Here is a 23,577-nt window from a genome sequence, read left to right as displayed (position 1 = left end):
TAAATCTATTCCTATTGTGTCTCAAACTTCATTGGAGGACACATTTATATTTTTCCCGTGGAGGGCAGATAGAGGCGACGGCTCCCTCGTGTCAACTTGAAAACATCTCACACCCAATTTCCCACATCTGGAGCAGTGCGTGCTTTCCAGGACATTTCTATGTTCCTCTTAGGGATAGTCAGAGCCAGGTCTATACATTTACAATGTTCTCTGGTAGATTTAGGTATTGCAATGTGGCCTGTTAAGCATTGCAAAGGTTCCAGTGAGATCTCTCTACTTGTGGTCTTCTTTGTTAGCCACAATATCTACCTCCAGTAGCCCTGTACAATAGCGCACTCCTAGTCCATATGCAGTGCTGGACTGGCCTACGGGGCAATGAGGCAGTATCTGACGGGCTGGTCTGATAAGTCAGTGAGTGGGTCTGCTTTTTGACTGTTTGTGGATCTGTTTTATGGTCTTCTGGGCTGGTTTTTAATGTTGATTTCCCTGTAATTAAAACAAACATTGCATGCATCCTTCCACACTTTGCAACAGACTTATACAGTGTATTTATAAAAGTTCAAATCAGCCCACTTTGTAAATGTGGGCCATTTTTTTTTATCTAATTCACTAATAGGGGCCCCTTTTTTTTATGTCCTGCCTATTTTCTGTCTCTGTCCGACCTTGACCATATGATAGATACAGGCGTTTGACTGCATACACCTGGGGCTAGTGTTGAGGGTTGCACCATACTTCTTGGTGATTGCGTATGGATATAATTAAGTCTGGTGGACATAGTTAACCTGTCTAAATCTTGCATTCCTGAAAACCATTTGCATGTATTTTCAAATATTCTCTCAGACCTCTCCTGGAAGTTCCAAGCGCAAGGCACCACCCTACATCTCGTCCTTCTTATATATGTGTTAATAACAAGGGACAAAGCGGCTTTCAGTGTCATGACTGTGTGGGTGCCGTTTCCAAAGGTGAGTATACTTCTGGTAGCATTTTGGGTTTCAAGGGTTCTTGCTCACTCGTAAACCCAGTGAAGTTTACTGCCAGCACCTGCCCTGCAGTTAAGTCAGCTTCTGTGCTTATAGTTTGAAAAGATTTCGGGGGGGGGGGGGGGGAGAACAGCATTCACAACACTGTTGGAACCACGCGGTCTTTGCAACGATGCGTCTTTACCACTGCATTCCTTTACCACGCAAATTTTTATAACTACTTGCAGTAGGGAAAGTGGCATTGGACTTTGAAGTCCAACTCTTTTCATACTGTTGCGGAGAGCTGAGTTGGAAAAGTAATTTATACCTCTCCAAAGTCCAGCGCTTTCCCCTAAGGCAAGTCATTGTTCATTGTAAAGATTTGCGGGTAAACTAATGCAGTGGTACAGATGTGTCATTGTAAAGACCGCTTGGGAAAGCCATGCGTTGTGATGGCTTGCATGGTTCCAATAAAGTCCTCCACTGAGGCCGATCCAGCATCATTCCACAACAGCCAGAAAGTTGTTTAAACTTTGGGAGGCGCCACAGCGGTATCTCAAGAGAAGAAGAGTACTAACCCCTAGTCTATGCACCTATTTTTGCTAGCAATATCAAAACGTCTCCCAATAATATAGCATCTAAAGGCGACCCAGTTTGTGATCATCTTTGACAAAAAAAAAAAAAGATTGGGAATTAACAAGGGTGCCAAGATACTCCTGAGTGTCAATCAGCAACTGTCCCTAAAACTGGCTACTATCTAGTCTTTTCCTTGCTTGCAAGCCATCCTTATACCGTACAACCTTGCTGACATTCCCTGATCTCAGCGAAGAGTGAGGCCAGAATACATCAGAATGCTCTTGCAGCATTAAAAACAGTGATCTGTGTCTACTCACCCTTTGTTAGCTATGCTCAACATAGCCATGCCAAGAATCCCAGGTCCACGTGCGATATGCTGCTCTAGTCCATGTTTTTTCTTTGAATTTTGGGACTTGTAGTCTTGTTTATTCCATTATAAAACTGGATTACAAGTCCCAGAATCCAAAGAGAAAAACCTTGAGTTCAGAAGCACATCACGCATGGACCTAGGAAACATGGTCGCCATGTCAACATGTTGAGCACCCTCCAGCCTTGTAGCCAGCGTTTTCTAGAGGCTCACTAGTTACCCACTAATTGCTGGGAAAACATGTTCGAAGGTGCCATACGTTGGCCAATTTTTCCTGATTACATTAAAGTAGCCATGAATGCTTCGCCATCCCTCTTCAACATTGTACCTCATGGTAGAAAATGGGACGTTCAGCGAGTCCTAGAACAGTGCTGTGTCTATGCGGAAGGCTGGCTGATTAGCACAGCGCTAATCACAGCATCCAAGAAAAAAAAACTTCTCCTAATTGGTACCATTTTATTATCCCTCACACTCTCAGAGAATGAGAGCCACATGGGAGAACGCGACTAGCCTCCAACTTAGTGAAGCGCATTATTATTGGCATGTCAGCTAGTCTAATGAGTGTCTACTTTACTGATAAACTACTATATTTTAAGTTTGTGGATCAATAGTACTACAATCCTTCATCGATACATTGATGTGATCAGAGTCTTTCAAGTGTAATAGCCAGGGTGCAGGCTTCTTACCTATGGCATGAAGCTGGCCCAACTCGGTAAATTTCAGGGTGTGTAGTTATAGCAACAGTGAGCTGGATCCCGAATGGAATCGTTCAGCAATATCTTGAATGATGCCACTTGAGTTGATTTAATGGGGTCACCAATTCTGTCCGAAGATTGGTATGGATGGCCACTGTATTTACTAGTCTACCCAAATTAGATTCCGATAATGCCACACCCAGAGACATATGGGTGATACTATGTCCCGCCCATTGCATACCTTGTAGTCAAATGTGGTACGTTTGCCAAACAATAACTCTGAAAGAGCTTCTGTTTCCACCTTTTCATTGGTTTTCTTTGTTATTAGGGCTTTGTACCTAAACAACTTTCAATTGTCTGGAAGACCTCATGTCACCCATACTCTTAAAAATACATATAGTACGTAGTATGGAGAGAGTGGGCTTTTGGTCAGCTCCCTTCAGCCATTGGTTCTTAAGCGTTTTAATGGTTTATCACTGCTTGTATGGGCTGCCCATCAAGCACGTGGCATGTTGTGGAAGTTTACGTTGTCCTATTTCTATTACCATTAGGTTTTGGTGATGGGGCATACGAATCTCTTATACACCACCCGTGCTTATAGTTCTCTCAGTGATTTTACTTTCCCTCTTTGCGTCTTTCTCCCATTGCTCTCGGTGGTTTTGCTTTACATTTGTCCTGTCACATTCGCCTCTTCCCACCTCCGTCGCTCGCTATTTTCAGTGCTGTAATTTCCCCTCTCTGCACAGCCCCATGTTGTTCCACTGAATCTGCTGTGGTCTCTACAAACGGCTGCCATGTACTACCAATCAATGCCAGAGTGAGTTCTTTCAGAAAATATAAAAGTTTCACAGAGCCTTGATAAGGACCCTAGTCATCACAATTCGCTATTAGCACATTTATTTAGGGCCCTGAAGACATGCAAAATCTTTACACTTAGGAAAGAAAGGGAATATGCACGTTTGTTAAAGCTAAGCCCTCGTATGCCCTACTGAAAGCAAAAGCACGGTTAAGTTTCTGCTATTGTTTGTTTCTGCTTCCAACAAAAGGAGGCATTCAAGGGCATCTGCTCTGGCCATAATTGTCTGGTATGGTATGATTGAAGGGACAGTGCTGGAAGCCTTTGAGACCTCTAGCAACTGCGTAAGAGACTGCAGCCTGGGCCTGTGCCTGGCTGAGGGACCTCCAGTAAAGTCCTAATAAACTGCAGCCTTCTAGAACAAGTAAGCAGGTACTTGTTTCAGATGGGATGGACCTCTATCATTGACCCATGGTATTGCAGCCTGCATCAGGAAAGTGCCAGTTGCAGCTTTTCAAAACTTCGAGGGCGCGCAAAAGCAACATTTATAAGATTTTCTGTGTTTTCTATTTATTTTTAATCATGTGTATTTGGCAGTTGCACAGTACTAAAACAGTAATAGGTAGGAGATGGCATGCAGTATTTAAAGCCATCACCTGTGCAGCTAGGTCTTTTGAGTTGCAAGCCTCACCCATGGGCATTGGAAATGCTGGCTTAAAAACATGGGGCCTATTGGCTTTGCCAATGCTTTTGTATAGATTTGGGAATCAACTGTTTAGGATGAGACGGCCAAAGTGTATATAGGAGCATTGCAAAATGTCATTTGGAGATTCATGGTATGCTTGTTGAAAATTCTAGATTATGTGGTTTGGCCTATGTTATTATATGTTTCTTTATTGTATGTGCAGTTGATCATTAAATGGAGTGAGGAAAAAAACATTAAACATATTGCACCTTCGATATTTTTATCAAAAAGGGTATCATAACCTTAGGAAGCAGCTGTTAAAACAAGCAAATCAACGGATAATACTAGTCATATCACATAAAAAGTACCAATGGAAACATTTATGAGAATTGTTTTTATTACAGCTGAGCCATAGAGTTCATAGACACAAAACACATAACGACAAGTATAAGACTCACAATAACAAATATCGGAGAAACTAAACGTGAGAACAACAAAAAATAATAATAATAATTAAATAATACATATAAATAGTATTCTTTGATTTGTTTTAATCTACTTAGATAAATAACTTCACCAATAAAATCTTAAAATATGCAATATCAGTGATTTTCAAATTTTCAATCCTGTGTTGAGAAAGCAGGTCGAGAAAACATCAATGTTATGATGATAATTATAACAGATGAGTCTAACATATAATGTAGGTGTTGATGTATATTTATCTTAACAGTACTATGGACACAAACAGTCAAGATGATTTACTTTCATAATTGGAAAGGTGTAAGGGATCTCAATCTCTGATTCCATTTTATACCTATTTACATAAAAAAAATTGTATTTCACAGACGAATGCACATTTTCTTTTCAGTCTTCCTTTGCGAGGCCCTGTCAAAATGTTTAAAACTGTAGCGTTGACTTTTAATCTCTATGGTAAAAAGCACTCCAAACAGTAACCTATGAACCTTGTCTCTTATGGTACCTGTTAAAGTCAATGTATTCGAGGTTAGAATTACAGATTACCTGGAAGTGAGTCTTTCCATTCGCTTGGTGGATATGAGGTGAGAGGAACGTAAAGGTCTGGAGACAGAAAGTTACATGCATGGAAAGAGACAGTAACGTTCTCCCTCAGTTGTCGAAATTCTCTACTCTTAGAGAATCCTATATACAGAATTGTTAGGGTGCTTGATGTATCCAGGAAACTGGAAGATTTCCAGGAATGAAGAAGGAAGGTAGGCAGTTCCCCAGACTTGTGTGTGCCTGCTCCAGTTACAGTCAGAAAGCCAGGCTTCGGGACCTTTTAAAGATTTGTACCAGTGCAAAGCGCGAAGACATTTGGAACAAAAATGCACTCGATTAATAGAAGTAATGCAATTTAGTAGGGAAATAATCCATAAAAAATGCAAAAAACCCGGGACATTGTTTGGGATTCACAGTTGGAAATATGACTTGTGCTTTTTGTGCCGACAAACAGACCAGTTAGTACAATATAGCATTTCTGGTAAATTGACAAATTCTTCATTCAGTCAGTGGATTTGAAAGTGACTTCAAGTCTGCTTCTTTTCAGCTGTCCTGTGAAGCCTGTCACCTCAGCCCTTAATGCCACAGCAGGAGCAAGAAAGACATCGAGAGCAAACAGAACAAGCATTACATGAAGAGCAAGATAAGCATGAGATGCAGGAAGCACATGCAGAACATGAAGAGCAAAGTTTCAGAATAATGACGGGGAGTGTGAAGGCTAGGGCGATCCACTGGATGATAAGGACGGAGAACGCGAACAGGTAGACGGTGCTGTTGCAGTTATCATAGTTGGGGTATATCCTAAAGGTCCAGACACTCCCTGCAGGAAGTAAACAGGAGAGGAGAAATAAATAAGAGCAGGTATAAGCATCATTTTGCTTCTTCTTGAACCACTTTGGTCCACGAATTGCTTTAAAACATTAGCATAACTGGGATTATTTCCTAATCATTATCACAGCATAACTGGAACAAAGTAGACAGCATTACTTAAGCTGGCACACAGATGTCTGTGCTTGCAAAAGGCATGAGGTGGAGGTCATGTTGCTGCTTTAAAGTCAGTGTTCTTAAAATCATTGATAGAACATTTATTGATGATCAGTCTTAATCGTTAATAACCTATCTAGTCATCTATTTCCCTTGATTCTGGGATGTTATTGAGCCATTGATGCTTTATTGTGAATGAAGCTTCATTTATACCCACCCACTGTATTTAATTCTGAATGTAGTAAAATACACAAATCAAACACTGGGAGATGATGGACAGAGCACTGAAACTTTTCAGACACTCTCCCCCAGTTACAGATCTGGGTTGAATCCATCATCGTTCTTTGGCTCACTTCGCCACCCCAGTTCAGATCCAGCCATATGCAAATCAGTCTTGACCCTGTTCCTTACGGGAACAATCCAGCCCGAACTGCCAAGTCAGGTCTTCTGTGGACCGGAAACAAGCATCCTGGGACTGGTTTTGGGGTAACAGCCCTCATCAGCCAGACTAGCTTGAATCCACTGGCAAAGTGAGCAAGGGACCCACGTCAACTTAGGGCAAACAAAACAAACACAAGGAGATGATGGACGGAGCGCTGAGACTTTTCATACACTCACACCCAGTCATAGATCTGGGTTGAATCTATCATCGTTCTTTAGCTTACTTTGCCACCCCAGTTCAGACCTAGCTATAAGCAAATCAGTCTTGACCCTGTTCCTTATTAGAGTAGTCCATCCCAAACTGCCAAGCCAAGTCTTCCCTTGACCAGAACCAAGCATCCTGGGACCAGTTTCAGGGTAACACCCCTCATCAGCCAAGCTAGCTTGAATCCAGTGGCAAAGTGAGCAAGGGACCCAGGTCTGGGCATACCCTGCCAACTGAGGGCAAACAAAGCAAACACAAGGAGATGATGGACGGAGTGCTGAAACTTTTCGACAACCACCCCCAGTCACAGATCTGTGTTGAATCCATCATCATTCTTTAGCTCACTTTAACATCTCAGTTCATACCCAGCCATATGCAAATCAGTCTTGACCCTGTTGCTTATGGGAACAGTCCAGCCCGAACTGCCAAGCCAGATCTTCCTTGAATGCCAATATTTTTTCGCCCACCCTATTGTGAACTGACCTTTCTGTTCATCCACCATTTGTAAATAGCAATTTATTTTCATCCACTGCCGTTTAACAGCAATTTATGTGCATTTACTCTTTTCTGAATTGCTCCTTCACCCACCATCAATTGCAGTATATGTACACATCCAGAATATTGAGACTTTGCATTGTATGTTCATGTGATATTCCATACAGCTTTGGGTTCATCATATTTTAGTAGAAAATGCAGTACCCAGTTCATCAAAAACGAATAACACACACAAAAGTTACCTGCAATCAACCAACAAAACCAGAAGAGGCCCAGAAGTCCCAGAAGACTATGGGTGCATACGTTTGGCCTGATTCCATCAATAATCGACAAGAGGGTCATAACTATCATCACAACTCCATTGACGATGAGGTAGATGGGGATGTAGCGCTCACGTGGACATTGATCCAAGTACACCGAACCTGCAGTAGAAAAAGGGTGCATCTGTGATATTTGCAATGGAAATTTTGAACATTTTCCAAATCAGATCCTGGTAGGGTGCGATGTTTGGGACATATCTCAGATTAATATCTCACCAGAAAGGACTATGCTGTGGGATAAATATTTTTTTTTCATTTGTCACTTATCGCAGCTTTGAAATGGGTGTTTTGCTTGAAGTCTTGGATCACTGACACCGCTTTTAACTTAAGACACTCGCTTGGTAATTCCTTGGAGTTTTGCAGGTCTGTGTCCAACGACTAAATGTTGAAACAGTAAATTTAAATTGCATACAGTTAACGTAAATGAGTACTAAGGGACCCACAGAGGCACCCCAATGTTCAAACGCAATAGGTGAACAAAGCAGAGTACAAACTTGTAGGAAGCGTTTGATGATTGTGTGAAACCAAAACACATTAATTCATGAAACAAAACCAGCTGCTAATTCAGTACTACATGGATGTGTGTCGTGAATACAGGTTTGGCTTTCATGGGGAGGGGCGTTCTGCTGTAGCATTTGAATCATACACATTAAAACCAAGGGGCAGATTTACAAGAAAGTGACGCATCTGAACAGACGCTTGCAGACATCGGCAAGGCGTTTGATTCCCTCAGCTGGACGTTCCTCTTGCGCCTTCTAAATGTCCTCAACTTCGGCCCACGCTTCCTAACATATGTGCACCTTCTTTACACAGGGCTTACCGCCTCGGTCCGGATTGCCTGCCAACATTCCGTCCCATTTCCAATATGCCGGGTATACGACAGGGCTGCCCCCTGTCAACGTTATTGTTGGCCCTTGCCATAGAACCCCTGGCGGTGTGGGTGCGTGGCGACCCAGTGCTTAGGGGCTTTCATTGGGACTCGTCTAGATCAGACCGCATTGCATTGTACGCGATATCCTTTTCTTCATGACCAACCCGTGGTTTTCGGGGCACCATATCTTGCAGATCCTGCACGTTTTTGGTCAAACCACCGGGCTCCACACTAACCCCGCCAAGTCTGTACTATTCCCAGTGTGCGGGCACCAGGGCCGAGAGAAATGGGCCGATCAATTGTTGCTCGCAACCACAGGATTTCAGTACCTTGGTATCTTTATGTCGCCGTGTCCGCAGACCTCGTGGGCCTGTAAGATCAACTATCTTCTCAAAAACCTTAAGGATGAGACAACAGTCTGGTCCTCTCTTCCGCTCTCATACGGGCGTTCGGCGATTTTTAAAATGGTGTCCTTGCCCAGAATACTTTACAGGCTCTAGAATTTCACATATGCCATTCCACGGGCCTGGTTCGCACAGGTAAATGCCATACATAACAAATTTCTCTGGCATGACGGGGCAGTGCGAGTGGCACTAAACGCATGTACGCAGTCAACGTATTGCGGCGGTATCGCGGCTGCAGGCATTTATGCCTACTACGCGGCATCCCAGCTGCAAGTGGTCAATGAATGGTGGTACAATTCACCATCGGACCCAGCGTTTACTTTAGACCATATGGCAATGGAAAATGTTCCACTCCTCCAGCTTTTATATAGAGTTCAGAACCTAGATTTCTTACCCCCTGCCAGCGGCACTGTTATCCGACTATGGCGGGCTACGGTCCGACAGATGGGATGGTGTGGCCGCCTGACTCAGGCGACCCCGCTGTGGCACGGCACTATGTTGCGCTCGGTCGCGGCTCTTGTGGGATTTTGCGGGTGGGAATATTCACCTTGGGGGATGTGATGCGGGGCACCGCTTTGAAATCGTTCCGACAGCTCCAGACAGAGTTTAGATTGCACAAGACTCAATTCTTTAGATATCTTCAGCTCCGGCATGCACTCACCCCCATACTATATCTGACCGACACCTTGCCCGAATTCCATCCCTTAGAAGGGCGCTTATTGATGGGCGACATAGGTGCACATAAGATCCGTCAGATCTATCAAACCCTGACAACACACAAACATACCACACTACATAACCAGAAAGGCCTGGGAAGAGGACATACCTGGTATAACGGGTGATGATTGGGCAGAGGCCTGGCTAGCCCCAGAGGTGCGCTGGTTTCCCCACAATACCGCCTTATACAGTTCAAATATTTACACCGCGTATACTATACCCGATTCTGACTTTGGAAGATGGGTGCCATTCACTCCCAGTGTGCTTGAGATGTGGGGAGGACGATGGGACATTTATACATACAGTCTGGGGATGTACTGCATTACAAACATTCTGGCAGAGGGTGGTGGCTTGCCTGAGTGAGGTATTGTCGTGGGATCTACCACTCGATCTGAAGCTACTGTTATTACATAGCACAGATAGTATCGGGGGAGACAGATACAAGCAGCACTCATTGTTCTTAGTGGTTACCATTGCTAAACGTGATATTGCTCAGCAGTGGAAGAGTAAGTCTCCTCCGAAGATCAGTCGATGGAAAAAGGGCATAGATGAATGTATGAATGCAGAGATAGCGATGTTTCAGGCCCGGGGATGCCCCCAGAAACATAAGAAAATATGGCTGCGGTGGACGTATTACCGAGGCATAGAATTACCTCCCCTCATCACCTCAGACCTATGATAAGATACAACCCCGTACTGAGATTGGACTCTATACAAATGAGAGGGTTATGTGAGCCCTTCGGACTACATATTAATTTGTGTGTTTATAATTGAGTGGGAATTGAGTGGACCTGCGCAAGGTTGTTATTGTTGTTAACAGTTGTTTTTCAGACACTACGATCAGGGATATGTAATGTCGCAAAAATTCATCATTATGTACCGTCCGGGTCCCAACCCGGAATATACCATGTAAAATCAATAAAATCTGTTATTAAAAAAAAAATAACCATTGCAGTTTCATTTATGCAGAAAACACAAAATAAAAATGGATAAATACAGAAAAAATAAGCAAAAAATAAATATGGATAAATACAGACGGTAATGTGAAAAAAATAAATACCATAAAACTGGGAGCCCTAATTATAATGTCACTAAAAGCAGAGGTGGATTGAGATGTCACTAGAAAGAGGTGCATTAGAGGCAGGTCTGGTGTTTAAGATGGGCGAGCTGGGTCAAGGTCCATGGCACAAATCTTCAGTAGGGAGCTGTCTGCATTAAGGTCATACACACAGCAGAGTCCCAGTCACCTGGCTCCAGTGATTCACCTTACATTGGTTTCACTCTTTTTTTTTACACGCGTCAGGCGCTGTGCTTAACACCCTGTTGGCCTCCATTCTTGCCCTCCCATCATCCTCTCGTGACCTCCTGCTGCCACACATTATTAACCCCCTCCAGCAAACAGCCTGGTCCCTCCCTGTGGAGCTAGTCTGTGAGTGATTCAGGGGACTTGGGGAGGTACACACATGTATGTGTTCAGAGGCCAGTCACAACTTTGATGTAATCAGCCAGGCACCAGAGCTGGATTGGGATCAAAATCGGCCCGGGCACACCAAAAAAAGTGGCCCACATTTGCGTACTGCCTTTCCGCAAAACACTGCTTCAGAAGTTGTATGAAAAGACAGGGGGTAGGGGGCATGCTTTATTAACTTCACACTGCTGAGCCACACATGAATGCAAGTGAGACCACTTCTGCTCAAGTCCCCTGCCCCCACTCAATCAGCACACATTAAAGGGCCGGCCAGGCGAGAGAAAGGGAGTGATACCTCCGCCCTTCTCCCTCTAGAAAGGCCGCTCAGGCACCCGCTGCACCGCTGGCGGCATCCTAACAGCACAGGCAATCCAAAAAAGCCGCCCACAGCTAGAACTCGGCTATTGACCATTCGGCCATTTCCCGAGTGCTTGCGTTACCAATCCGACCCTGGCAGGCACTGACCTTTGAACAACCCCCGCCCGCCTGATTTTATTCACCAGCAGCAGAGAGTTGCCAACCTTTTTTCTGCACAGGGTCCTGCTCTGACAAAGCCTGACTCTGACTAGACATATATCATGATACTAATAGACGAGAAAATGTAGTTTATGGTGATTCTACAAGTGGACATACAAGTGGACAAAAAAACTAGAAGCGCTGTGACTACATAGACTTGGCAATCATACCACAAGGACACAGTGAGGGGGGTTTGCGTCGTAGAGAGATTGGAGTCTGATGCCTTTGCTGGTGGACGGAGTAGTGCTGACGTTTTCATTTATTAATGAATTGTGAGTTCAGAGTTCACATGTAAAAAATGTAAAGATGCAATCTCTGAGAATGTGAGAAGAAGGTTACACCTATTCATTAAGCTGAACAAATTAGGTGATACCAAAATAGCACCCAATCATCAACATTGTACGTGTATCACTGCTGGCCTCCATCCTGTTCCTCCTGTTTTGTTGGCACCCTTTAATTTATGTTTGAACTAATACTGTAAATATGAATGCTATCTTCATTAGATCCTCCTCCTGTAACTTTCTTGAGGTGAGCGTATTTGGGTCAAACGCCACGATGCATACTCTGCATTCATAGGCCATATCAATGCTAATGTATGATATATGGGCTGGAAGCAAGCCATCTAATACCTGAACTGTGCCACTTTCAGCCTCTCTTTTTCAGATGCAAGTATTTTCCCTGTTGTAAGAATAATAGTACCTTAGATTTTGTGTTTGACCTCAATTCAGCAATATGGAATTCCTAGAGTTTTATGGGTAGATTTTCAATAAAGGTTTAATTTGTTCTGATCGAACAGAGAAGCTGGTGGCGGTCCGGATTTGTTGCCACAATACATTTGTTTGGAACTTGGCCATCTTTCTGTTAAAAATAAGGCTAATATGTAGATGACCCTAATTGACTCATTAGGCTCCTTTTTTGAAGACAGTGCTGTTGAGAATGCATAACCAAGGTTACTTCAGCCATAGAATGCTATGCCATATGATGGTGCAAGGTCTCGTATAAAAGAGACTTGCTTGGATGCAATCCTCTCAAATAAATGCTAAGAGTCCTATGCACTCTCCTCTGCTATATCCTGTCCTCTTTCTGGAGCAAGGAATTTCTTTGGACATCAGTGAAAACAGTGCCAGGTTGGCTCCATTTTTAGTACTGTAATGTAAACCATGGTGACCCTCCCCGGAAAACCCTGAACATGTCATGCAGATGCTGGGAGATATCTAGAAATGTAGAAAGCTGAAGAGATCTATTACACTAAATTGATATTAGAAGAAACATATAATGTAAAACGATATTCAGCGTCCTAAACAACCTAGCAAATCCAGACTGCCTAAAACAATCAATGAAGCCCCCACAGGAACTGTGTGAGGCTGTCAGAATAGTTCAATAACAAAATAGCTGATATTAATAACGATCCATTGATCAAGAACTGACTCGCAAATGAAGGGACGGCAGACCCGACATCCTCAGAAGTAATTAGGACACAATTAGATAGAATAGAATTGATAAAAGAGGAGGAAGTCAAAGCATTAGTGTCATGTATCTCCTCTGGTTCCCTGCTGGACCCTCTGCCTCGTGTGGAAAGATCGAGAGGAGGAACTATTCCCACGTTTATTACAAATTTGCAATCAATCCCTGAGGACCAACTTCCTTATCCAATTAAAATAGTGGAGAACTATATTTAGCAAATTTTCTGGAAAACCACAACATCATGGAGCTGACTAGAATGATTTTCGACCAACACACGGAACAGAGTCAGCTCTAAATCTATCTATAGATGAACTGAGGATGGCAGTTGGCAGAGGCCAAACAGCAGTACTGATATTATTAGATCTGTCAGCAGCGTTTGACACTGTCAACCACCAGATACTCTTACAAAGACTCAAAGAGATAGGAGTGGAGGGAAATTTTCTATAATAGATTGGATCATTCCTGTTGGATAGATACCACTCCCCCCTTTCCAGTCAAAGTTGAGGAAAATATAACATGGGGTCCTTCAGGGCTTAGCGCCGAGCCCCATTCTTTTTAATATGTATCTACATCCTCTGCTGACTCAGTTTAGATCCTTTGGGATCTCTTTTCTGAATTATGCTGACGTCACGCAGCTAATTGCATCCCTTGAGAAAAATTGTGCAAATTCTCTAGACAATTTCCATTCCTGCATACAAGAAATGGTACCTGGCTTAAAAAGAACTGTTTAAAATTCAATGAAGGAAAAGCAGAGTTATTTTGCTGCTCTCCTTCTAAAATACCTGACTCACTCACGGAAAACTTCTGGCCTGGGACAAGTGCAAAAGACTTTGCAATATCTCAGGTAGTGCAAAATCTATGAGTGTACGTAGACCAGAAATTGCCTTTAGAAACGCATATTAACAAAACAGCAGCTACATGTTTTGATTTGCTGAGGAACCTGAGATTTTTTTTTTATTATTGCTTCAGGCAGAGAGAAGGCTGGTAGTACAAAGCACCATCTTCAGCAGGTTAGACTATGGCAGCGTGCTCCTTTTGGAGCACCGGATTATCTAGTTAAAAGTTTGTACAGAGTACCAAAGTTTGCAGCAAAACTGGCCTTGAATAAATCAAGAAATGATTTCTCCTCAGTTGCTCTGAGAGCCTCACACTGGCTGCCAGTGAGAGAAATAATCATTTTCAAATCTTTGTTTATAGTATACATGGCATTAAAAGGAACTGGGCCAGTGCCGTTACGAAATATATTTTGTTATTACAGGTCTAGAAGGAACCTACGATCCGCCACTTGGTCTGTATACAAATATTTGGAAGTTGGGAGAACTTTCCAAATTAAGGCTGCCCAGATGTGGAACAAGCTGCCAACCTATCTTAGAGCAAGCAAAAATCTGAACAGCTTTAGGAAAAATGGAAAAAACGTGACTCTTTCCAACAAAAGGCTAAGTAGGTGTTCAGATAGGTTTCGGATTAAATGGCAGAGGCATGATCGTACTGTGCAGAAATGAACCCGGCGAAGATGCTAGGGCGCCAAGATGAACGTTGCGCTCTATAAATGTTTGTTATTATGTCATAAACCCTCATAATGCAGGTAATCACTGCTACGTGGGTACATTTCCAGGACCCATATGCATTGGTGCCAATTTTTGCATGCCACACGAGCATGGTGAAATTGCCGCCACAGAAGAGAACAACTCTGTGATGCAATGTTAAATAGAAATGGCAGTGTTAATTAACACCACCGTTAAATAGGGTGGAACTTTCTTCACAAATGTGGCAGCTATATTTTTTCCCCTGAAAGTCTTAAAAACAGTTCAAAAGTGTTTGTAATGCAACTTACTCTAAAGGCAGCAATTTAGAAGCAATTTTCATCTGCGGCTCCTATAGTTATAGACTACCTGGGCATTTTTGTTTAAGAAGGATTGACCCAGCCTTCCTGACCTGACCACATCTATCAAGGCATCAATTAACACCCTTTGAGGGGAGGTTTTCTCAGAGAAATGTAAAACACGAGGTAATTTTCTGTCCAAGTGAAAAACAACATGGCCTTCTGCAGCGAAATGGAAGAGGCCTTGGTCATTATGTCCACACTGCTAAATAGGCAATTCGCTGTCGGATGGAGAAATATAGTAACCTCTTCACAACAGCAAAAAAAATCACTTCGTGACAGAATATTACCCCCCCCTAGCACACGCAAAGGATCTTTTCAATAACATTGATAAGGTGATCTCTCTGTCGCCTACTTAATAAGTTTAGTCTCTGTCTCTAGAACATTGTGAATTTCTATGCTTTAACTATTTATGCCCTAGTTGCAAACAAGGAGCACATTTCGCACCCACTACTTCTTAGCAGGTGATTTTTGGCATAGATTCTGCACCAAAGGGGCTGTCTTGCCTTTTCTTGATGACCTTGGGTTGAACTTGGAAGATGGTGGTATTGAACCCTAGTCTGTTTGTCGTGTGAAAGCTTTTACACAATCTGCCTTCTGTTGCATCATTCTGAAGCTGGAATTAACAGCACTATACTGTTCTGTTTTTTTTGTCTGGTGGATGTCTATCATTGTCTCTGCCTCTTTTCATTATGCTCTTACTCTGCTACCTTGGAAGTTTCTCAGCGACCTGCTATCTTCTTTTTGGGTCTGGATTTTAACAGCACGTCTAGTAAACAGACTTTCTGCTAGCTCTAGAGATAGAGTGAACTTTGTGTCTGCCCCTTTCAACCACTGGTTTTCTTTGACCAGTCGATTTCAGCAATTGACTTGACATGTGTTCATTGCATTTTGACCCAGTTAAAAGTACAGTATTTGTCTTCCTGCTAATGACATTAACTGTTTGGGTATCATTCCACCTCCACTTGAGTGTTTTCTTAATACTGCATGAATGACTACCTTACAACTATAGCTCAACCTGTCCACTCCTGCTGGCTCCCTCCCGTGTGTCTCGCTCTGATGTGCTAACAAAGCATGCAATAACATATTAATCCCAGACCTGTTCACTTTGCACACGAATAAAGATTCTCTCTTCTACAGAACAGTTTCTGGGCCGAGTGGATGTGTTGTGTGCCCTGATTTTAGCTTTAACCAGAATTTCACTGATCCATCAAAGCTCTGTTGTGTTTTTAGCACCTTAAGCACCTTAAGCACACCTTGGTGCTTTCATCTTTTAGTCCATCGTGTAATGGCAGCAAATACTTGAATTTCTGTACCTATAGATTTAGTGGTAGTATTTACCGTGACTTTCTTAACATTAGCTATGGAGTCAGCAGCGAGCACAGAATGTGGCTACCAGTCTTTTACAGAAGTTCAAACAGACACTAGCCACTTTACTGCAGCTTTAAACCAGTCTTGTGGCTGCACATTGACAAGCGTGTTACATTCCCAAATTGGTTAAGTTCTAATTTTTGTGTGTCATACACAAGGCTTTCAATGACTCTGGCGCCTTCATTCCCTGAGGTAAAGTTGGCCAATGCATGCCCACTTGCAGATTTAGATCTTCTTCCCTCCAGCAACTCAAAACTACCAGTCTCAGATTTCCCTGGTGTGGGCCCACCTTGGCAGGTACATGAAGCTAAGTTCTGGTATAAAGCATTAGGGACAAATCCTCTACATGTCCTTATGGAAATCCTTGAAAACATTACAGCAAAAGCAACAATTCAGACGCTCAGTACTGTGAAGATGGCAACCCTCTATTTAGTAGAAGAAATGTGGCTTAGTATATTAGGGGTTAGCGCTGCTACCTTTTGGAACCTGGGGACCCAGGCTCTAATTATGGCCTCAGCCCTTGACTCAACTTCATGTGATTCTGGGGAAGTCACTTACTCTCCTCGTGCCTATAAATGTGAAATGTGAAGAGGTGTGGCGCCGCGGCCAGGGTGAGTGACTCCGGAATCTGGGGATCACGGTTTGATCCCCCGCGGCAAATTAGCGCAGCACCATGTGAGTCTGGGCAATAGCTTGCTTAATCTTCCCGACGGCCCCCAGCGCCTAGAGACCCTTACGGGTGATTGTTCGCGCTTTACAAATGTGGATTATTATGATTATTAAAATGTAATGCATGTGAAGTGTATTTTTGTGATTCGCACTTCGCGTATACATGATCTTGTAGATCATCTCACCCCCCTACGTAATGTATAGTGCTACAGATTCCTAGCCTAAATAAATACCAACACATACATATATAGCACAACAACAGCTTCACCACTGCAAATGTGTCTTATAAGGAATCAGTAACAGAACTGAAAGCAAAATCTGAGAAAAGGTATTAACACATGAATAACTCCAAAAACATAATAAATTGGGACATTAACTATTAGGAAAATGAAATCTTGAACTTGGGATGTAATGGATGAACTTTGAAATATAAATCTGCAAATCCCACACTTCTAAGTGAAAAAAAGAGAGAGCTGGCTCATAAAAGCAAAGTATACATCTGAGAGACATTGCTTTGTGTTACTGTAGTTCAGGCACAACCTAGGTTTTCGATATTAGAGCAGGGGCATGAGAAAAAGAAGAATTGCAGAGAAAGGGGGCAAAGAAAGTAAGGGGGAGGGAACATGTGGGCGAGTACCAGAGAAAGGAGGGAGGGGAGGATGCGGAGGTAGGACAGATGATGGGAAGAAGAGAGCGGAATTGAGACAGAGACAAAGGTGAAAACAGACTTATAGGAAAAAGGATGAAGATGGGAGAGAATTAACTGGCCAAATTGAAGGGAGGAAAAAGTTGGGAGTATAGAAGGAGGAGAGATATGAAGAGCATGAGGGAGATGGGGGAAGAAAGAAAAAAGGTCCTACCAATGACGATCTCAGCAATGCTCAGCCCTATCCAGACCATGGAAATTAGAAACAGAATCCCTCCTGAAAGAGATAAGAAACATTGCAAAATGTTAAAAAGGAAGAAATATTAAAGTCAATGAGAGAGGTTAACAGTTGCACAGAGCTCACATTGTTTGCATTAGTTAGACTCAGCGCAGGTAGGAAATGAGCATTTTCACCATTTAATGGCCATTTAGTGTTTAATGTCTCATAGAAGCCATCCAGGCTCTTGGTGGGGAAAGCCTATCCACCCTATCTTACTGGCACAAGCTCATTCGATAAAAGAAACTCTAGAATAGAATGGTCTTGGATAGTACACTTGCTGTCATCCGGTGCACTGATCCTGTCAGAGATTCTCCAAGGAATGGGACTATACCTCGGCAACTTTTTTATTTTTCTGGCAAAATTCTGAAAATTTCAGAATTCTGTGAAATTCACGAAATTTCTAATTATACAGTTTCATGTAACTTTTTTTTAACAAGGTGTGCATCTCCCATAGAAATGTTTCACTAGATACCAGCAGGAAGGAGGCTGGTTCAAGCCGTTGTTTTGCCAAGACACATCCTGCTTTAACTTCTCAACCCATCGATGTGCATGATCCTTTCGGACTAAGGTCAAGGATGGAACACTAAGGTAAATGTCCTTCTGCTCTCCCAGTGTAGAGCTAGTCTCTTAGTCCACTGTGGCATGAGGTAGAAAGGCGGGCACTGAACAGGAAGTGAACTTGCTCCCAAAGATATGAGTTGATAAATATGGGTTGACCATTTTCCCAGGTAAAGAATTCTTCACTGAGTGCCACCACTAAATCCCTTCAAGATTATTAATATCAGGCAGGGAAATGATATGGAAGTTTGTAAGATACTCACTGCAGCACTTTGTTGCACAGGAACAGATACGACTGACAGGCGTCTCCTGAAAAAAATAGAAAGATATTCAATATTGTGTTCATCTTTGGTTAGGAGATTCAAAATATGCAAAATAAACTCATGGAACACTTCTTTGTTCCTCGACACTGGATATTTTGCCACTTGATGAAAAAAAAATGTACACCATATTTGGAATTTAATGATCAACAAACCTTGCAGATGTTTGGGAACCTAATATAATTTAAATATAACACTTCTGTAGGCATCATGGTCAGGTTCAGGAATGTTTTGGGTCTGCTTTGGGCATTATTTCTCCCCTTTCTGCGTCCACTCTCTTTGGCTTGTTTCCTAACCCCTAGTTCGAGACCGTGCTGCCCAGACTCTCCATAATGAACGAGGCAGCATAACTTGCTCATGACTATGTCAGTTATTAGCCATGGGCATTTAAGGATATATATACACCATATGCATCTAAAACTGAAATCAATTTTAAGGCTTATCCCGCCAAGCCACTTTGAAGGAGAAAACAACACTCCCGGATTTCCACTTACCATGCACGGAAACTACCAGACATATTCCCCATTTGAGATTTTCTGTCTCTTTCCCCGTTTTTTTACATATATTTCACAAGAGCAAAGGTGAGTAAGAATGTTGCATACCCGGCAGTCCTGCACTCTGTCTTGGGCCATGGTTCACTTTCTTTCAAACACCTACTGCACTCGATCCACTGTCAGGTTCTATAGCTGTGTGTCTTTGTTCCAGGTGAATTCAGCAACTTCGGCACAACATAAAGAAGCTCCCTGTAAGGGATTCCAAAGGAATTAGTCAGATAGATACAGCACAATCACTCATTAATTAGTGTCTACACCCATTGACCGCGATGATAACCCTCAGTCATCTACAAACATACCCCAGGACATATGAACTGGAGACAAAGCCATGCACTCTGGACATTGTGTTCATTCTTTCTAGAGTTTCCCCTCTAAGGATTCAGTGCAATCAGATAATTGCTTGGTGGAAGAGGAAAACAATTAGAAGAAAATGTTAGGGCAGCACCTAAGAACATGGCCCCTAAATTGCAGACATTAGATGGCGGCTGCTTTACTAGAACTAGTGGATCCAAACTGTCCTGGGGTCATCTGTCCGTGTATCCCAGTAGCTAGAAACATGAACGGAAGACAGGGGTAGGTGCTTGGCGGTGCATCATTAAGGCATGTAGTGTGACTCACTCTGTAAGAACTTACCATGAGGTCAGCGCAGTGACACCTGCACTGGAATTCGGTCAGCACTAAAAACAGCGAATCATCAGTCTAAGCTCCTGCTAATGAGCATCCGCGGTGGTTTATTAAATAATGGGTGTCAGTTAAACCAAATTACTTTTGAGATTACAGCTGTGGGAGGCGTCATTTGTAAGATTGCCAGGCTGCTCGGTGTCATCAAGGACACCGTTTTCCTGCCCTGTGCATTTGTTTGACACCGCAATACACTCTGGGAGTTACAGTCTATGTTCACCGCAGTTGAACCCATGGGATGAAAGTTCATGACACAGTGGAATAAACTCTCCCTATCCTCAAGGAATCATCTGGTTATCTTAAAATGTTTCCCACTGATGCTGCAAACTTTTCACTAAGGCCTCCTGGGGAGGAAACACTTGATTACCTTTTCTCTTGGAGCCAGGACCGAGGGCCAGATGCACGCCCCTTCCTAATGGCGAGTCGCAAACCCTATTTTGCAAGTCAGTAATAGGTTACCGATTTGCAAAATAGGGCAAACCTAGTTTGCGGTCTCAAAGAGGCCGATTTCCCATTTGCGACTTCAAAAAACAGTCGTACTTCTGACCCTAAACGTATTGTTCTGCATGACTTGCAAGAAAACCTAAAGTTATTTGGAGAGGTCTACCAGACTGTTGTTGCCATCCTGCATGAAATTAAAAATATGTCATGGAAACACTTTAGCTAACCCATGAACCATTGGCTACACCTCTCTGTTGGTCTGTTCTACCACAGAAAAGGAGCAACCTAAGGCAAATCACCCCACCCCTAAACAGACAGTCTCTTCTGTCACATGCTATCCACAATAAAGAACAAGCACAAGACAACAAAAAATCCCAGCCGCGTTTTGGCATAATTGCTGAACTGTAGTTTTAGCCTCTAACTATAGTAGGCAAGGGGTCCTTGTCTGAGCAAGCACACATGCACTGAGACAAGACAGAAAACAAAAAATGTTATACAAATGTATGAACCACGCCGTTGGCTATTAGACCAAGCTTTATACATTGTAGTATTCTGTCAGGCACCTCACTCCCACTTTCTGTGGTTTGTAAACAGGCCATTGTAAAAGACTAAGAGTCCTGGTAGTTCAAAACACTCCCAAACCTTTCATCTATAGTATAACATTGACTATTGGGACACATATTTGTTTTGTAGACCCTTACCACAATTGTGTGTGGGCCCTAGAAGGTAGGTGCTAGGTTCCTGTTCTGTTCATTTTATTTGTTGTAGATGGCATTGAGTTAATTGTATGCTGTCACTTGAGTAGTACCTTACCTCAGCTCTGATCACCTCCTGTAATAAGCTTTCACTGCTCGCCCTCACTACCCCTGGAGAGTCAAGTAAGCGTTTGAAGGGAATAACTTGGTAATGTAATTGAAGAGCGGTAATGCTAACACAAAGGTGAAAAGCAGTCTGCTACTCCCCAAAGATTTATCTTGCTTTCTCTAGTGTCCTTCTCAAGATTTCTAAATCTTATCAGGCCCTGATTACTAACGTAGGCATATCCCACCCTCAAACATTATTTCCCTTTACCTCGCCTTTTCCCTTCCTCCCTGTCCTGCTTTCTACCTTGCCCCTCTTGCTTGCTCTATACCTACCTGGGGCTCTAGGTAGGCTACCGCAATAATCAAACACTTGTTTTAGTTAAATACTATGACTTCAGGAATATGATCTCATTCTCCAGATTCCACCCTCAACCCTATTATCTCGTTACTCCTTTTTCTCTTAACTTAGACCTTCTTTCCATCCGCTTTGCCCTCTTCAATACTTTGACTTGACCGTAGGACAGCAGTAAGCGTCATAGCATCTACCAACATGCCACAGTCAGCAAAATATATTTTGCGATGAATATGGAAAGCAAACAAAACCTAACTGTCTTGTTTTAAGATCAAGCAATGAGGTGAGAACACTGCTGAACACGTGATGTTATTCTATATGCAAATGTTTCGTTACCACACTCAATTCTCTGTGCCTTCTTTTTAAAATCTAAAAGGTATAATTGTTTCTATTTAAAGTATGTTTGTATGACAGTAACTTTTACAAGCTAACTCTATAGACTGGATAAGGATTGGTTGGGCATGGAGTCTGATATGCCGCCTTCTTCCTCTAGCACAAGGCTAGTCCACATTGGTGGGCAGGGTGGTGATTGTATGAAGTGATGTGGAGGTAATCCAAGTTCTGTTGCTCCCAATAAGGTACTGTATTTAGTGTAAAAACTTACAAACTTGTCTTGAAGTGTTTGATCTTATGAATTTATCTGTACAAAAGATGTACTCCGTCAATGTAGACTTGACCCCTAAGACCAGAGCCGGCAAGTACAAAAAATCAAACATCCTAAATGAATGCAGATTTGAGTAGATAAACCCATGAAGAAATGATCTGGTGTATAGAGAGATTGTGACAGTGTGGCTGATTTACAGAGGCATTTCAAAATGAGTGGCCTACCAGGAAACTCTAAGCAAATCGCCCCTGGTTTGGTGCTTCACGTGAAAAAAGACTGTTTTGATTTCCTTTCACCACACGTTCTGACATCTCTTGATCTTCCCGTCTCGTTGTCAGTTCACCAACGTTCTTTCCGCCATCCAGGTGGACTGGCCTTGATCCCTTTTTGATTTGACTGCCACCCTGCAATTGACTCGAAAAATAATGCCACTCCATATCCCTCCACTCACTTTTAATTTGATCCTCTCTTCTTCTAACCCTCCCACCCCCCACAAGTCCCAAAAATTCCCAGGACCAGGGCTGTAGCCCAAAAGAGCTGAATCATATAACCCCTTTGGTGTGGTTTAGCCCAGGATTTCCATATGCACCCTTTCAAGTATACATTGTCTTGAAGTCCAGCAGATCTCAGGTGTAACACATCCCTTCACAAATTTCGGTTCCTATCATGCTTTGCGGCAAAGTCTGCTCTTAACAATGTGCTCACTAAGAACATTTCACATTTTTACAGTTATTCCATGCACCTGTTATTACACATGTAGCATTCTCCTACCCCAGTCCAAAAATACATTCATACATTAATGTTATTATACATTAAAACAGCAATAAAATGATTCCTTTGGTTAACTAAAACCAAAGAAGACAAAAAAACATTTCTGATAGGTCAGCCCATTAGAAGCACAATAGAATCATAAGCACTTACCTTTCAAAGGTCAATTAGAAGGTGAGGAGGGGAATAGGGTACTCCACTGATGTCCTGGCACTTAGCAGTGCCTGGCCTCGCCAAGAAGTTTTTATAGCAAGGCCGCCCAGATAGAAAAATAATGATCGCCCTCTCCGCCTACACAGCTAATTAAACTCTCTCACCTGATGGTTGACACTTGTGCCAAGTATTCAGAGATGACAGAGGCAGCAGTCATGACCCTGCTATGAAGAGTCAACATAGTGCATTCCAGGGATGACGTCATCTTGAAAGAATCATTCCTGTTTGAAGGTAGTGCCACCGACCAAAATATGCGAGGCACAAGCATGTGCCTGCGTCTCTTGATGCATTGCAACACCATAGAATAATAACTCGTTCCCTATATATCGCTTCATCGCCTCAAAGAGCTGTAAAAACAGATGTTTCTATAAAGTCAAAAGCACCAACATACATCTTAGAACATGCAGATAATATTATTAGCTTAAACATACAGCACATGCGGAATCCTCAGCCTG

The 23,577-nt window shown here is 42.7% G+C and overlaps 1 protein-coding gene across 1 annotated transcript; it reads right to left on the bottom strand.

Annotated features, from left to right (window-relative positions):
- Positions 1 to 4,457: 4,457 nt before the first annotated feature.
- Positions 4,458 to 23,162, bottom strand: LOC146798581 (transmembrane protein 272-like). Its single transcript, XM_085625882.1, has 6 exons — positions 23,063 to 23,162; positions 19,309 to 19,449; positions 18,650 to 18,695; positions 17,763 to 17,825; positions 7,463 to 7,642; positions 4,458 to 5,915 (listed from the first exon to the last, which is right to left on the bottom strand). Exons 2-6 carry the CDS (start codon positions 19,336 to 19,338, stop codon positions 5,665 to 5,667), a joined length of 570 nt encoding a protein of 189 aa, XP_085482008.1. The 5' UTR covers positions 19,339 to 19,449; positions 23,063 to 23,162; the 3' UTR covers positions 4,458 to 5,664.
- Positions 23,163 to 23,577: the final 415 nt, after the last annotated feature.

The sequence above is a fragment of the Triturus cristatus genome, chromosome 9 (assembly GCF_964204655.1).
Source record: "Triturus cristatus chromosome 9, aTriCri1.1, whole genome shotgun sequence".
NCBI classification, from domain to species: domain Eukaryota; kingdom Metazoa; phylum Chordata; class Amphibia; order Caudata; family Salamandridae; genus Triturus; species Triturus cristatus.
This window is presented reverse-complemented; position numbering and strand designations above follow the sequence as displayed.

Coding starts and splice junctions, on each gene's coding strand:
- LOC146798581 (XM_085625882.1), bottom strand. CDS start 19,338: ATGGCCCAAGACAGAGTGCAGGACTGCCGG. Junction 18,696..19,308: donor ACAGAGTGCAGGACTGCCGG/GTATGCAACATT, acceptor TATTTTTTTCAG/GAGACGCCTGTCAGTCGTAT. Junction 17,826..18,649: donor CTGTGCAACAAAGTGCTGCA/GTGAGTATCTTA, acceptor TATCTCTTTCAG/GAGGGATTCTGTTTCTAATT.